This window comes from Dipteris shenzhenensis, chromosome 12, assembly GCF_047967505.1.
Source record: "Dipteris shenzhenensis isolate YYH24624 ecotype China chromosome 12, Dip_SZ_1.0, whole genome shotgun sequence".
Lineage (NCBI taxonomy): Eukaryota > Viridiplantae > Streptophyta > Polypodiopsida > Gleicheniales > Dipteridaceae > Dipteris > Dipteris shenzhenensis.
Window position 1 is genome coordinate 53,306,403 of NC_141607.1, and position 15,257 is coordinate 53,321,659.

The 15,257-nt window shown below is 41.6% G+C and overlaps 1 protein-coding gene across 1 annotated transcript; it reads left to right on the forward strand.

Moving 5' to 3' along the window:
- The first annotated feature begins 1,238 nt into the window (after positions 1–1,238).
- On the forward strand, positions 1,239–6,073 carry LOC147896392 (pentatricopeptide repeat-containing protein At2g39620-like). The gene has a single exon (XM_087382764.1). The coding sequence runs from the start codon at positions 1,312–1,314 to the stop codon at positions 5,176–5,178; it is 3,867 nt and encodes a 1,288-aa protein (XP_087238890.1). The 5' UTR covers positions 1,239–1,311; the 3' UTR covers positions 5,179–6,073.
- Positions 6,074–15,257: the final 9,184 nt, after the last annotated feature.

Below are 15,257 nucleotides of genomic sequence, written 5' to 3' on the forward strand. Positions count from 1 at the left end.
GTAAATCATGGATGTCAAACAAGCAACCAACGGTTTCTCTGTCTTCAACTGAAGTAGAATATAGGGCACTCACAACACGTGCATGTGAGGCTATATGGCTCAGAAGACTATTGTCAGAAATAGATTACTTTGATGAGACAAAGCCACGAATCCAGTGTATTACTCCAGGACAAAGCACATGATGTCAGAGAGCACTTCATCAAAGAAAGAGTGTTACTTGGTAACATCACACTATATTGTGACAACAAAGAAAATGTTGCAGACATCTTTACCAAACCACTTGGGAAAGAGCTTTTCGAGAAGCACCGACAAGCTCTTGGTTTGATGCAGAGGAAGGACAGTCCCATTAAAGGGGTGTGATGGAATGTAATGCTCAACAGTCCTTCTTCATTCCCCATAATCATCATCTTGAGCAAGGCCTACTTCATGATGTTGATCTTGAGGGAAGGTGTTGAGGATTCTTTTCAACATGATGTGATCATATGTGCATATAGCACTAACACAAAAGAGTGTTAAAAAGTAAAGGGTTGGAAACTCTAACCTTAAGCCTAAAGGGGTTTGTATATATTCATTTTTTTCAACTAATTACAATTAGCCATTTGTGGTGTGCTCTTTAGTTGTGCCCTCTCTCCTCCTGTTCATTATCATGCCAAGAAAGTCGACTCTATTGTTAGAAGACAAATTGACCCCTACGGGGCTTGATGTGGAGGTTTACAAGTATGTAGATTAGCCACAAAGGCTCACAATTAGACACTACTACGAAGCTACATAGAATGATAAGAAACCAAGAAAGTCCGACCCTGAATTCTTCCACATAAGCAATTGTCATCTACATTCCACAATTGTTGCCAGCCCCTGATCGCAATTTTCAGTCAAGGATCTCGAACGGATCCTCCTTCCAACCGTCAATGGCACCGGTGACCACAATCTCAATCTGGATCGTTGGATCGCCCACCCTTCGTAATCATAATATGCCTTTTCAAAACCGGCTAGTCTACAAAGAAGGACCCTCAATACCGGACCCCGGTCACAACCACTCACACATTACCGCGGGCCAACCGACCCGACGGTTGAAAAAGAACCCACGTGTCTGTGCCGCCATAGGCAACCTCTACACGTGCCTACACCGCCAAAATGCTGTTGCCACATGGCAACCCGTCGAGAATTGGCTCCTGCTGCCGATTCCCTACTGACTCTCCATAATCCATAGGGAAGGCACAGTCTGAGGTGAGCCACGTTGTCAACTGGAGCTACTTCCGGTTCACTTGTCGTAGAAGTGTGCATCCATCATCTGTGCAGCATTCGACAGGCATGCAGCACAACTTGCAGGATGAGACTCTTTCTTGCTATCGCCTCGTGGGCACCTTGATACCGTCATTGGAGCTTTACCAGACAAATCCAAAGCTTCCACAATTCAGGCATAAAAGTACTGAGGAGTCGCTGTGGATAGACGGCTCAAATTGGGGTCAAGCCACGCTTGAGAAAAAGAAGGCTCAGAGGGGCAGAAGCCATGGAACTGATAGGGGCAGAATATCTAGCGGGCATGTAAAACAAGAAAAGCTGTGCTTAAATCCTGAAAACTCTAGCTACGAACAGGAACTAGCATATTCCGTTCGAATGTATAAGTCCAATTTTATATCTGGAATACAGTTAGATACACAGAAACCACGAGAGGGCATTGGTTGGGAGATGCTGACTTTAGAGGAGGCATTCAATGTTCTGGACGATATGGATCAGCTGCCTTCGGTTGAGAACTTTATCTGCGTCTTGAAGAAATGCAGGAAAAAAAGAAATTTGGCGTATGCCAAGCGTGCCTACAGATGCATTTGCAATAGTAGCGTGGAATCTCATAGAGCTATTGGCAATTATATCGTGCCAATGTTTGTGGAGTGTGGCAGTATGTCGGATGCGCAGGAGGTGTTCAACAAGTCAATGCATCGTAACGAGCATTCATGGACTTCGCTCATATCTGGATACATCCAATGTGGGCAACCGCAACATGCTCTCGACCTGTACGAGAAAATGCAAGAGGAGGGTGTACATCCTAGCAGGTACACGCTTATGGCCCTACTTAAAGCTAGTGTTAGGCAGAAAGATGTAAAGATAGGCAGAGAGATTCATGTGGACATCGCACATAAGGGTTTTGAAAAAGATCTTCTCGTTGGCAATACATTGGTTGACATGTATGCCAAATGTGGCTCCCTTTTGGAGGCACGGGAAGTTTTTGAAGAGCTGCCAGTTCAAGATGTCGTGTCTTGGACTGTACTCATCGCAGGGTATGCTGACCATGGACCTGTTCAGGAATCGCTCGAATGTTTTGAACAAATGCAACTGCAGGGTGTCTCTCCGGATTCAGCCACATATGTCTGTGTCTTGAAAGCTTGTAGCAGCATAGGAGCCTTGGGCAAAGGCCGTGAAATACATATGGAGATTACACAAAAGGGATTTGAAAGGGAAGTTTTTGTTGGCAACACTTTGGTCGATATGTATGGCAAATGTGGCTCACTTTCAGAGGCACGGGAAGTGTTTGAGAAGCTGCCAGTTCGAGATGTTGTGTCATGGGCTGCCTTAATTGCAGGATATGCTGAACATGGGTTAGGTCAGGAAGCCATGGAATGTTTCAAACAGATGCAACTGGAGGGCAGCTTTCCAAATGCTGTCATATTTGTGTGCACCTTAAAGGCTTGTGGCAGCATAGGATCCATAGGCAAGGTCCGAGAAGTACATACTGATGTTGTGCAAAAGGGATTTGAAAAGGATGTCTTTGTTGGCAGCACGTTGGTGGACATCTATGCCAAATGTGGTTCTCTTGCAGAGGCACGGGAAGTCTTTGACAAGCTGCCAGTTCACCATGTTGTGTCATGGACTGCACTAATTGCAGGATATGTGGAGCATGGACCTGGTATGGAAGCATTGAAATGTTTTCAACAGATGCAGCTGGAGGGCATCTCCCCGGATGCTATCACGTTTGTGTCTGTTTTGAAAGCTTGTAGCATCATAGGAGCCCTAGACAAAGGAAGGGAACTACACAGAGAGATCACACAAAAGGGGTTTCAAAGGGATCTTCGTGTTGGCAACACTTTGGTTGACATGTATGCCAAATGTGGCTTGCTTTTAGAGGCACGGGAAATCTTTGATGAGCTTCCAGTCCGAGATGTTGTGTCTTGGACTGTTCTCATTGCAGGATATGCTGACCATGGACCTGGTCAGGAAGCACTGAAATGTTTTCAACAGATGCAATTGGAATCCATCTCTCCAAATGCTGTCACCTTTGTCTGCACCTTGAAAGCTTGTGGCAGCATAGGAGCCACAAACAAGGGCCGAGAAATACATGCGGAGATTGTGCAAAAGGGATTTGACAGAGATCTTTGTGTTGGCAACACTTTGGTTGACATGTATGCAAAATGTGGCTCACTTTCAGAGGCTTGGGAAGTCTTTTACAAGCTGCCAGTTCGAGATGTTGTGTCATGGGCCGCACTAATTGCAGGATATGCTGAACATGGACATGGTCAGGAAGCACTCAACTGTTTTGAACAGATGCAACTGGAGCACATATCTCCGGATGCTGTCACATTTGTATTTGTCTTGAAAGCTTGTTGCAGCATAGGGGCCATAGACAAAATTCGAGAAATACACCTGGAGATCACACAGAATGGATTTGAAAGAGATCTTGTTGGTAGCACTTTAGTTGATGTGTACTCCAAATGTGGTTCAATTTCAGAGGCTCGGGAAGTCTTTGACAAGTTGCCAGTTCGAGATGTTGTGTCGTGGACTGCACTAATTTCAGGATATGCTGAACATGGACCTGTACAGGAAGCACTGGAATGTTTTGAACAGATGCAACTAGAGGGCATCTCTCCAAACGCTTTTACATTTGTGTGTGTACTGAAAGCTTGTGGCAGCACAGGAGCCATAGGCAAGGGGCGAGAAGTACATATTGAGATTGCAGAAAAGGGCTTGCAAAGGGACCCTTTTGTTGGCAACACTTTGATTGATATGTATGCTAAGTGTGGTTTGCTTTCAGAGGCACATGAAGTCTTTGACACTCTGCCCATTAGAGATGTTGTGTCATGGGCTGCTTTGATTACAGGATATGCTGAAAATGGATCAAGTCAGGAAGCATTGGAAATTTTCGAACAGATGTATGTGGAGGGGTTTTCTGTGGATGCTATTACGCTTGTGTGTGCCTTGAAAGCTTGTGGCAATATAGGAGCCATAGACAAAGGTCGACAAATACACATTGAGGTCACACAAAAGGGATTTGAAAGAGATCTCAGTGTTTGCAATGCTTTGGTTAACATGTATGCGAAATGCGGCTCACTCTCAGAGGCGCAGGAAACTTTTGACAAGCTACCAATTCGAGATGTCATGTCATGGACCACACTAATTGCAGGATACGCTGAACATGGACCTGGTCAGGAAGCCCTGAAATGTTTTGAACAGATGCAGGTGGAGGGTATCTCACCTAATGCCGTTACATTTGTTTGTGTCTTAAAAGCTTGTGGCAGTATAGGAGCCTTAGCCATGGCCCGAGAACTACACGCTGAGATCACACAGAAGAGATTGGGAAGAGATCTTTTTGTTGGCAATACTCTGCTTGACACGTATGCCAAATGTGGCTCACTTTTAGAGGCACGGGAAGTCTTTGACATGCTGCCAAGTCGAGATGTTGTGTCGTGGAGTGCAATGATAACTGGATATGGAGTGAACCATGAGGGCAACATGGCTGTGCAATGTTTTGAGGACATGCAAGAAGAGGGTGTGAAGCCTGATGCAACTACATACATGTGTCTTCTCACTGCATGCAATTATACCAACTTGGTATTTAAGGGCCAGGAGTATTTCAAGCTGATGAGAGAAAAGCATGGCATTGCACCGACAATAGATCACTATACTTGCATGGTTGATCTTCTTGCCCGATCTGGACATTTGTACGAGGCCAATAAATTTCTTGAAAACATGTGGTGTCCTCCTTCTGAAGGAACATGGACAGCTCTGCTGATTGCATGCAAAGTTTATGGTGAAACACAACTAGGACTGAAATGCTTTCAGCAACTTGTCCAGATGAATCCGGATTTTGCCGGTTCGTATGTGCTTATGGCCAATATCTATGCAAGTGCTGGCAGGTGGGATGATGTATATAGATTAGAGGAGCTGAGGAAACACGCAGCTCTATAAAGTTGTTGAAGTATCATCACACATCGAGACTTGAGAGGATCCAAAGAACTGCACCATGTAAGCAATCCAAAGGTGAAAAGAAGAGAGAATTGACATTGGAATCCAAGTCTGAGGAGTTTTGAGGAAGCATTCGAAACAAAATCTTCCAAGGATGAGAAACAATCTAAGAAGTAGATGACAAATAGACGGAAGACGAGGTGATGGTTGTTTGGCCAAAATTAATTGACAGAAATGAATGATAAGACTCCTCAAGGTAGAGTTCTGGATTAAGACCCATGTGGGAAGTGCATGATCAAGGACATACAAAGCAAGAGTATCGGATGAAGATCAGGCATTTCATTCTCTCTTCAATATTGCAAAATCATAATATGGAAGAATGCTATTATAATGCAAAGAACAACCGTCCCAGGACTGGAGGACTGGTGATCAAGCGTGCAGTTCCAGTCAATCAAGTGGATGCCAGTCCATTTGGAAGCAATTTTAGTAGGCCACCCATGATGGTCCAGTATTATTATTGCCAGGCCAAGGAACATTGTAAGACCAAGTGATATGGTTGAAGCATCAATAGGAAGTGCATTATAGCTCCAACAGGCCTTGAGGAAGACACTGGAAACCAATATGGTGGTAGTTGAGCCTCTAGGTGGAGGTTCAAGATCCACTGATGTAGAACTCCTAGCTTACCAGAACTTGGAAGAATAAAGTCCGATTCGCATTGCCAAGAGTAACCAACAAAGGAAAGGGGGAGGAAATGGATTGAGATGATTAAAGGCGATGAGAGATGAGGTTTGGAGTTGGTCTGAAGGAAATCTTGAGGAATTGGTGTGGAAAAGTATTGTATTACACCTATCTACGGAGGATAAGATAGGGTCCATGGGACACACCCCAACCCTAAACTAAGGGGTGAATCAGTATACTCTCAATATCTTTCATTTCAATGTAGTGTACAGTTACTCATCTCTTGTGCATTCCTCTCTCACTCTCTCCATCTTTTTCAACATGGTATTAGAGCCTATAGTGCTCTTCTCCTTTTGAGAGGTTCAAGGTCTCTCTTTGAGCCAATGTGACCAAGTGTGTCAAGGGTGTGTTCCCCTTCAATCTGCTTCAAAAAGCTCCATGGGAACTCACGTTATGAGTCTTTGAATCCTTGTTTGTTTTTCAAGAGTTCTTGTGAGGATTTGTGTCTCTGTATGAGACAGTGTGAAAGTTTGAAGAAGAAGAGAGAGAGAGAGAGAGATTGAGCTTTTTTAAAGATTCCTTTTCATTTTGGGTCCACGTTAAAGGGTTTTGTACTTCTGGAACATCATTGTACTTGGTCTGTGTTCAAGGAAAATTTTTGAGCTCTTTTAATTTTTGAACTCTTTGTGTCCTTTTTAAAGATCTGCCAAGATCCAACAACTTCCATGCTGTAGCGGCATCCAATTGCAGTGCAGGCTGATTTCCTCATTGTGCAGCCCATAGTCCACATCATCTTATTGCCATATGCACTCTATAAGAAGATACCTTGAAGTATCTACAAGCTTTAGCATCTTTTTGCTACATTAGAAGTAGATACCTTTAAGTATCGTCATTGCAAATCAGATAGTTCTGAGATATTTCATTGCAAATCCAAAGTTCATTTACAGCGTCAACATCCACAATGGCCATTGCTTTGTACAATTATAAATTTCCTAAGTAGACAGATAATTACTGTGTCTTTTTCTTATGCCTTCCACTTTATGGCGAGGATATGGACTTATAACGAGTGCTATAACAGAGATGTAGAAGAACGTAAAGCTTCATTTTATTTGCTTGTAAGCAAAGACGTTCTTGCCTTGCCCTATCCACATTCGTCAATGTTTGCTCTCTATAGCTCATTGTAGGTTATTTTCTATTTGGCTCTCTAGTATGTACATAAATCGATAGATGTTGATGGATGGAAATTAGAGTTTGAAGGAATATGCTTTAGGATTATGGGAAAGAGATCTCCATGATGGGAATGAGAGTTTGAAAAATGCCAAGGAGACTTCAGGAGGACTCTCGGATTTTATTGAAGAGGTTAAAGAAATGTATTGTTTCTTATAAGACAATGCACGATCATTGTTGATTTCTTTTCACAACTAGTAATTTGATGATCTGCGAGAATATCACTTTATATCACTTTACATTGTTCATGTCAATATTGTCAGAAGGTCGCTTACATTGTTGTCAAAACTTCACTTATACCTTGCCTGCGTCTCTGTTTGTGGTTCTATGATCGATTGTTGTGCTTTAGGGTAATACGCAAGAAGTGACGATATTGGAGACCACAAGCAGAAAAAGTAATCTCACGCACAACCGCTTTGGAACCTTATGCTCTCCCAAGGGATTCCTTACGTATTCTTTTTTAACTTTTCTTTTCTTTTAGCGCATTCTGATGCGCCAGCCCTCTCTTGTCTTCCTCTTCACTCACGGGCTTTTGAGCTTCACATTTTACTGTCTTTGATCTGTGCGTATATGTGATCTAGCTGATTGTTCACTTAGTTTGAGGTTCTCTATTTATGATAGGCAGCCTAAAGGGATGTTTTGGTTTTCTCTCACCTCCTTGAGCCACGTGTAATGAATATGAACCCTTGATGTAGATTGATTTTAACCGTTGAAATCATATAGCTTTTTTGCTTTATTTGTTTCTATCTTTGGGACGACAAATTTGGCACCACATCGATTTTTGAGATGCTGCGATTTTGTGAAGCCACTTGGCGCGACCCCGGCCGTAGATCTGGAGCGCAAAAATAAGGAACTGGCTAAAATAAATTGTGATGATTATAGGAATGCCAAAAGTTGCATGTTTTATGCTTTTGAACGACCTTCTGAACTATGTATGTAACTATGTATGTGTCTGTGAGTTCACGAAACTACTCTGGGGGGTTGGGTTCACGTAAAAATTCTGCTCGTCAACGTCTATGGGCTCCTATCTGCAAGTTCGTCGTTGTCCAGTGTTTCATACCGATTGTGTTGATGATCCAGATGGTATGATTTGTAAAAGTTCATGGGGAATTGTGTAGATCTGTAAGGAGGACAGAAAGGAAGATACTCGCAACCCGCAAACAAGCGAAGAAGGATCAGCCTCAGATCACCGCTACGCACTGATGCGCACCAGAAGCTTTAATCTGTAGCGCTATCTTTTTTTAAAGTATTCGCAAGCTTTTGTTTCTGCTATCCCAGTTTTACTAATGATCGGAAATGAAAAAAGACATACGTTCGTCGTCACTAATGCTAACAGATCGAGACTTAACAAACCTGCATCGATCGGATTGAAGTTGGAGGCGACAGCTGCTTCATTGAGACGGGAAAGTAATGTCGGCTCGTGCAAGTTTGCAGCATTCCCGATTTTCGACGAAACTCGAATTTCATCTGCTCCGCAATTCTTCGAATTTACGGACTGCATTGACAAGGTGTGATTGCCATGCGCGGATTGAATTGGCGGGCTTGCTGCACGGCGGAGATTTCATGCGGGAGACATCCTTCTGTTCGAAAGTCTGTCCACCGGTTTCGTTTCCGGCAAATCATGAGATTTGGAAAGCGGTTGGGTGGGGAATTCGGCAGCCAATTTGGAGCTGCTGCTACTCGGATGTGTGGACTCATTCCATCGGGAGCTAAGTCTGTGCGAAGACTCATTTCTTCTGGGTGCGGAGCTGGTTCTGTGAGTGGATTCGTTGCGCCGTGGCGTGGTAGAGGCCATATTGGTGCAGCAGGAGAGGGAAGAGTGGAAAAATTCAGCTGCGAGAAGTTCTCAGACGGAGGGAGAGGACATAGCGGGAGCAAATGGAAAGCGTAGTGAGGGGCGATGTGGGGCGGTGGAATGTTCATGGCGATGGTTGGAGAGGGAGAAAAATGTGGAAGAAAGCTTGAGTGGGAGAGCTATGGAGGGAGGAGGAAGAAGAGTGAGAATACATTCTCACTTGGATCATTCTCTCTTCGCCATAGCCTCTGTCTTCGCTTCGGATCATCGCCATAGCGTCTTTCTTCGGATCATTCTCTCTTCTCCATCGCCATAGCCTCTGTCTTTGCTTCGGATCGTCGCCATTTCCTCCTTTCTTCAACCCCATCCACCTTCATGAGCACCGAGAAGGAGCGCGACACCCGATTGAATCCGAAAATCTTTCCTGTTTCCTTTGGAAAATGCAGGCTTTTCCAGTTTCTTCTTTTTAGCATTGTATTTGTATTTTCTAGTCTTTCGATTGCATATAGCACTATAAAAATATTTTTCTCTATCGAGATGGAGTCCATGAAGAAAGTCACGAGGTTGAAAGCTCACAATGGAAGAGAGGAATCTCCTCTCCATGGGTTACACGAATGTTATTGGTGCTTTTCGGGCTTCTTGGTGGATATTGTCTTCTATAGAACATAAAGAGGAAGCCAAGTCCAACGAACAGAACGTAAAAAGAATCAAAGATTACTGGCACAAAGTTGAGAAAGAACTCTCCAAGATCTGTAACCAAGGGCCGCAGCAGCAGCGACAATTGTGGGAAGACATCCCCCTCTTGTGAAGAACTTCAAAGGTATGAGATTTCCAGATGCGAAGATTTCTACGTTTACATTCCAACACTACATGTAGCAATTTATATATAAAATTTTGATAAAAGCTACCGTAATGATTTGTTGTTCAATAATACCGTATTTTAATACTGTTTTGATTTCAGACGTTTCAGAAATTGAAGTAGACGTACATACTTGGTGCGTACATAAATTTGGATGTTCAACTTGGAAGACAAACACGCACATTGAGATTTAGGTAATGTGTCAGTCTCTTACATATTCACGATACTCAATCTCGACGCTAATATTCTCGGTGATTCTAATCTCAGCGCACGAGGAAAGACCCGTTTTCTCGAATTATAACTCTTTGGGAAAGGAAGCGCACCGCCTCCCCGCCCACATTGTGTGGTTATATAAAGTATATTATATATATGTACTATATATATGTTTTGAATTTCACCTTATTTGTTCACTTTTGCTTTTGCATATTCTGAATTCTTATCTGTTTCTGTGTTGAGGTACTCGCAAGAAGGGAACGCTTAAACACACACGACATTTGCTCGGACCTACTATTGCCTGCTTAGTTTATAGTAAGGTATTTTCCTTTCTTAACTTTCAAAACTTACAAAAATCATATTCTTCGGTTTTCATCCATCTCCTTCAGTCACGTGTAACAAATATGAGCCCCTAGATTGATTTTAGCCCTTATAAATATGAGCCCCTAGATTGATTTCGATTGATATCAATCATGAAGGTTTTATTCAAATAGTGTAAAAACTTGTGGGTAAAAGCATATCTTTGCTTCTTAAACGCAAAAAAGCAAAAAACATACAATTCTTATATTCTCAGCTTACTTTTTTTATTTCAATTTAAAACATTGTTAATTTAAATAGACTTATTAAAAATTTCGTAATTCATTTCGCCTTTTCCCTTAGGCAGCCTACCGCACCCTAGTTAACGTTGGCTACGTTGCATGGCTCAACTCAATGTATTTTCTTGCTCTAGCTGTACCATTGTACCTCCTCTCCCTTAGACAACACTGCTCGAGTATTCGTCTAATGCCTCTAACACCACCACTGTACAACATGGGACCTCCCCGTCCATCTCTTCTATGGCTTCGGTCGACCTTTCGGATGCAACCTTCAACACCCTGCTCAAGGCAGTCAATTTTGTACAGGAAGCCGATGCAACAACGCCAACAGGCATAGTAGAGCCAGAGCCCATGCCCATTGTAGATGATGACGCTCCGCCATCCCCGCTTGCTTTCGGTGCTCCCTCCTTCTTTGTCTTTCATTCCTTAGCTTTCTTATGAGTCAGTGTACACACAGGTTGGGTCCCCATCTCCTTTGGCTAAACCTCGTTGTTCTCCTTTTTCATCACATGAACCAGTTTATAAATGGTGTTACGTATGTTTTGCTCTGTTATCTACATGGCCACAATGCTTGCATTAGTAGCTTGTGGGAAGACTCCTTGTGCTTCTCATTCGCTTTTCTCTTCTTTTTTTTCTCAATCGCTTGTCGTATTACTTTGCAATGTCTATCTTTGTTGCAGAGTAAGGAGCCTTTAGTGTTTCCTTACTTGGGTTGCGAGCTTATCTGCCATGACTCTCTTTTGTAGCATTCGTATTGTCGTGAACCTAATCCTTTGCACCTCTGTGCACACGCTTAAGTTTTTCTCTCTCTTTGTTTCACTAGTGACGTACGTCATAGAGGAGCTTCCAGCTATGTGTTTAAGGCACGGTACATATTGAAACTCGTTTGCTTACTGTGGTGCTCGATCTTCTTATTGCTCCGTTAATTCTTGTGGCCCTCACAAGCTCGTGGCCTTTACATGGTCCACTTAATTATGGTCTACACCCACTCTTGGGCGCTGATGCGTTAGTGGGGATGTCATAGTAGCTAGTCCCTGCTATGAGTTTATGGTTTTCAATCTTATGAATGACTATGGTGAGATTGAAACTGCACTATGTTGTGTTTTTAGGGGATGATAAGTATAAGTAATATCGAAGTTTCTTTTGTGGGTTCACTTAGTTATTGCTACGTTTGAGTTCACCCTTATTGCCGACTGCTCTCTTATGGTTGTTGTCTACTACTTACTTGCTCAACTATTGTTGATCTTGGCATAATATATATATATAACTGTTTTGGTTTTTGACCTTATTGGTATAATAATCATTCTTCCTCCATTTGTCTAAAATTCAAACCTTAGTAGTGATTTGATAGTTCAGTCATTGACACTTATTAATTAAATTAACTTATGTGTAAGTTAATAGAGTGCATTATTTAAATTAATCGTATATATCTATTTACTTGTGTACATTAAAATGCCGTTTCGGTGTTAAGTTTTCCTAGTGGAATGTTCCTATATCCAAAAAATGCTTTCTAATCTTTAATTACTTTGTTCCTCTAGCTAATTCTAGCAAGACAATTAAATATATTTATTAAAATTTATTATATCCATTGCTTTAAATTAATGGTTCTCCTTTTTTAACTTATGGCTTTATCCATATCAATTGCCTTAAGTGCTTATTTCTTTTATGATTTATCTTTTGATGTCAACTTCTTAATGCCTCTTTATGAAAAACTTTACGTGATTCTCTTTTAACATAATTTAGTATTTTAAATTGCTAATAGTTTGATTAATTCTATTCAAATACATTATTTCATGATAAATTCTTTTTAATGCATGGCGTGGAATAACCCCCATTTCCAAAAATTAATTTTGTTTTGATTGTGTTCTAAAGGGTGTGGACTACTCTTCTAAAAGGTTTTTTTCCTTTTGCCTAGTCATATGAAGTTGTAGAATACCCCCCAAGTTGTTTGCCTTACATTGACTCCTTTACTTAGACTCAAGGGTATTTTTCTATTTTTAAACTGTTTTGCTCACATGGGGGTGGATTACTCCCCTTCTATTTATTTTTTTTGGTTTTCGCAATTATGGGTGCAGACTAGCCCCTTAAAGTTTGTTTCCTGTTGGACTATTCACACAAGGGCGTGGATTACCCCCCATTTTAGTTACCTCACTTAGATTCAAGGGGAGTTGCCTTTTTGACTTTTTTCTCACAAGGGTGTGGACTATCCCCCTGCTTAGTTTAGTTTAAACTTTAGTCTTTTTATAACCCCCTACCCACACATACACACACACACACACACACACACACACACACACACACATCTTGTGGCTTACTTTTAGCTTTAAAAAAACCCTTATTTGTAGATTCTGTTATGCATAGTTGGTGGATCATCCTCCCTGACGTTGTTGATAACTAAATTTGGTAGGAAACTCCACTGTCAAACATGCGCAAGTTTTGTAAAACTGCTAGGATGTTTGCAATTATCACAAATTCTGCCAAAACGGCCTTTATTTCTCAAAAGATGACAGATGCAAGAAGGGAAATGGAAACTAATGGACAAAAGAATAGAACTAGGCCATTTTTATCTCAAAAAGCAAAATGCAAGAATGGTTCCTTTTTTGTATACATTTTGAATCTGTTTGTTGTTTTAAGACTCTTTGGTATAAGCGATAACAAGTTGGGAAACACAGGCATTACCTGTCTTCCCACATGATACCAAATTTATTCTAACAAATGGTTTTCTGTGGATGGTGACAGGTAAGTGGACCCTCACAAAGGAACCTTGAACTCTAGAATGATCCATCACTTTATGCTATTCTTGTATTACCGTTTCAAATGCATTATTAATAAAAAATGCTTTTGGATATTTCTATAGTGTCTCTAATGATCCAAGTCTCACTGTAAGATTCTTGATTGTAATCATCTTATTTTTAACAATTTATCCTACTGATGGAATTAATTGTATGACTTAGTCAATGATAGGACTTTTTAAATTTAAACACACACAATGATCTCCCAACTGGCCTTTGGTCGGGCTAGTGTCATACAATTAATTCACATGCACTGGATATAGTTGTTAGTTAAATGTATATTTTTTCGATAGTATTATTGGGATTTAAATGGCTAATGGTTTTTCATGCTAATTAATCCTACTTGCAAGAAATCTTATTCACTATCAAGGGTAGGGTAGAGAAGTAGAAGTTAAGAACAAGCGCATCTTGACATTCAATGAGGGGTAGTGAAACAAGAAGTTTGTTAAAGGCTTCTAAGAAGTCAAGTTAATCTTTCTTTGATTGGACCAAGAGGGAGATCCAATCATTTATTGAGGCAATAGTGAACGCTGAAGGAGATGTCTAAAAACTCCCACACGCCCCATGTTATGTAATTTAGTTTTAAATACTCCCCTCATACACACACTTATGCACACACAAACACACATAGAGATATACATGATTTTTATGCCTTACACATGCATGCAAATCCACAAGCACTTACACAAGCCTTAACACCCCACCCCATCCCTAAGCCCTACCATTACCCCTCAACTCTCACACAAATTCACCTTACCTCTCCTCTCATTTTGTTTATCCATAATCGTCCCACAAGCAATCTTGGAGTAAGGGTTTCACATGCTTCTCTATTTAGCTCTAATTCTCTGCATCTGGTTGTACTTTCTTTCGCCAAGCTCACTCATGTACCTCTCTATGAGTCTGTCTCCTCATTATCCTTTCACTCTCTTATGTTCATTGCCTTTCTATCACTTCTGTGTCAACTTCTTCGCACTTGGTGGCATCTCTACTATGGCTCCCTCGACCAGCCTCTACTATGGCTCTACTAGGGCGAGGGGGAATTTGGAAGTGATTGGTATAGTTTTAACTTTTGCTACTCAATCGGGATTTTGTAGTTGTCCCCTGAACAGGCCAACTGTTGGAATAATTCTTTCATACTGCGAACATGCATGCAAAGATCCTTTCCCTCTACGTAACACAAATTTTCAAGTTTGTGAAAAATGTGCAACACTTCTACCTATGAGTGCTTCTCGTACCTTTGTATCAACCTATCCCACAAAGCCTTGTTGTTTTCACATGGTGCTTCCAAAATAGGTTCCTTCTTCAGCCTCAACCCAATCTTTGCTAATGATTTGTCTTCCTTGGCCTGCCATACCTTAGCTTCAGCTTCCACCGTTGGTTTCAACTCTGTTCCACTAACAATGTTGAAGTATTCTCTGCCCTTGAGATAAAGAGACATCATGCATTTGCAAGCATGGAAATCTGTTCCATCGAAGATTGGAACTAATCGATCAACTGAGGTTGACGTGCACTTGCTCTAATTCCCAAAACGTTGGCCACCAATAGCCTACAAGGAGGACTTTTCTTGCTGTGGCTTCCCCTTGAAAGGGTTCGCCACACTGCCACGGCAATGCAAGTTCTTGGGCAAGGGAGGGAGGAAGGAGAGGACAAGGGAAGAGAGAGGGAGAGTTTCCTAAGTGAGCATTAAAGACAAATTGGAAAGTACAAGGGTCTGGGAGTGGAAAGGGTGATAGACAACTCCTTTTCCGACATGGAAGAGGATGCCATGATGTAAATGAAACAAAATCCCAAATGCTAGTACCTGTGAAAGAGAAATCACACCAAATACCAAGTGCACCCAATATGTCTGCTTTAATGTAGGATAGTGTCACCAAAACTCAAGGCTCTGTTAGATATGCTCAATGCCCCACCCTCTTGGTAAC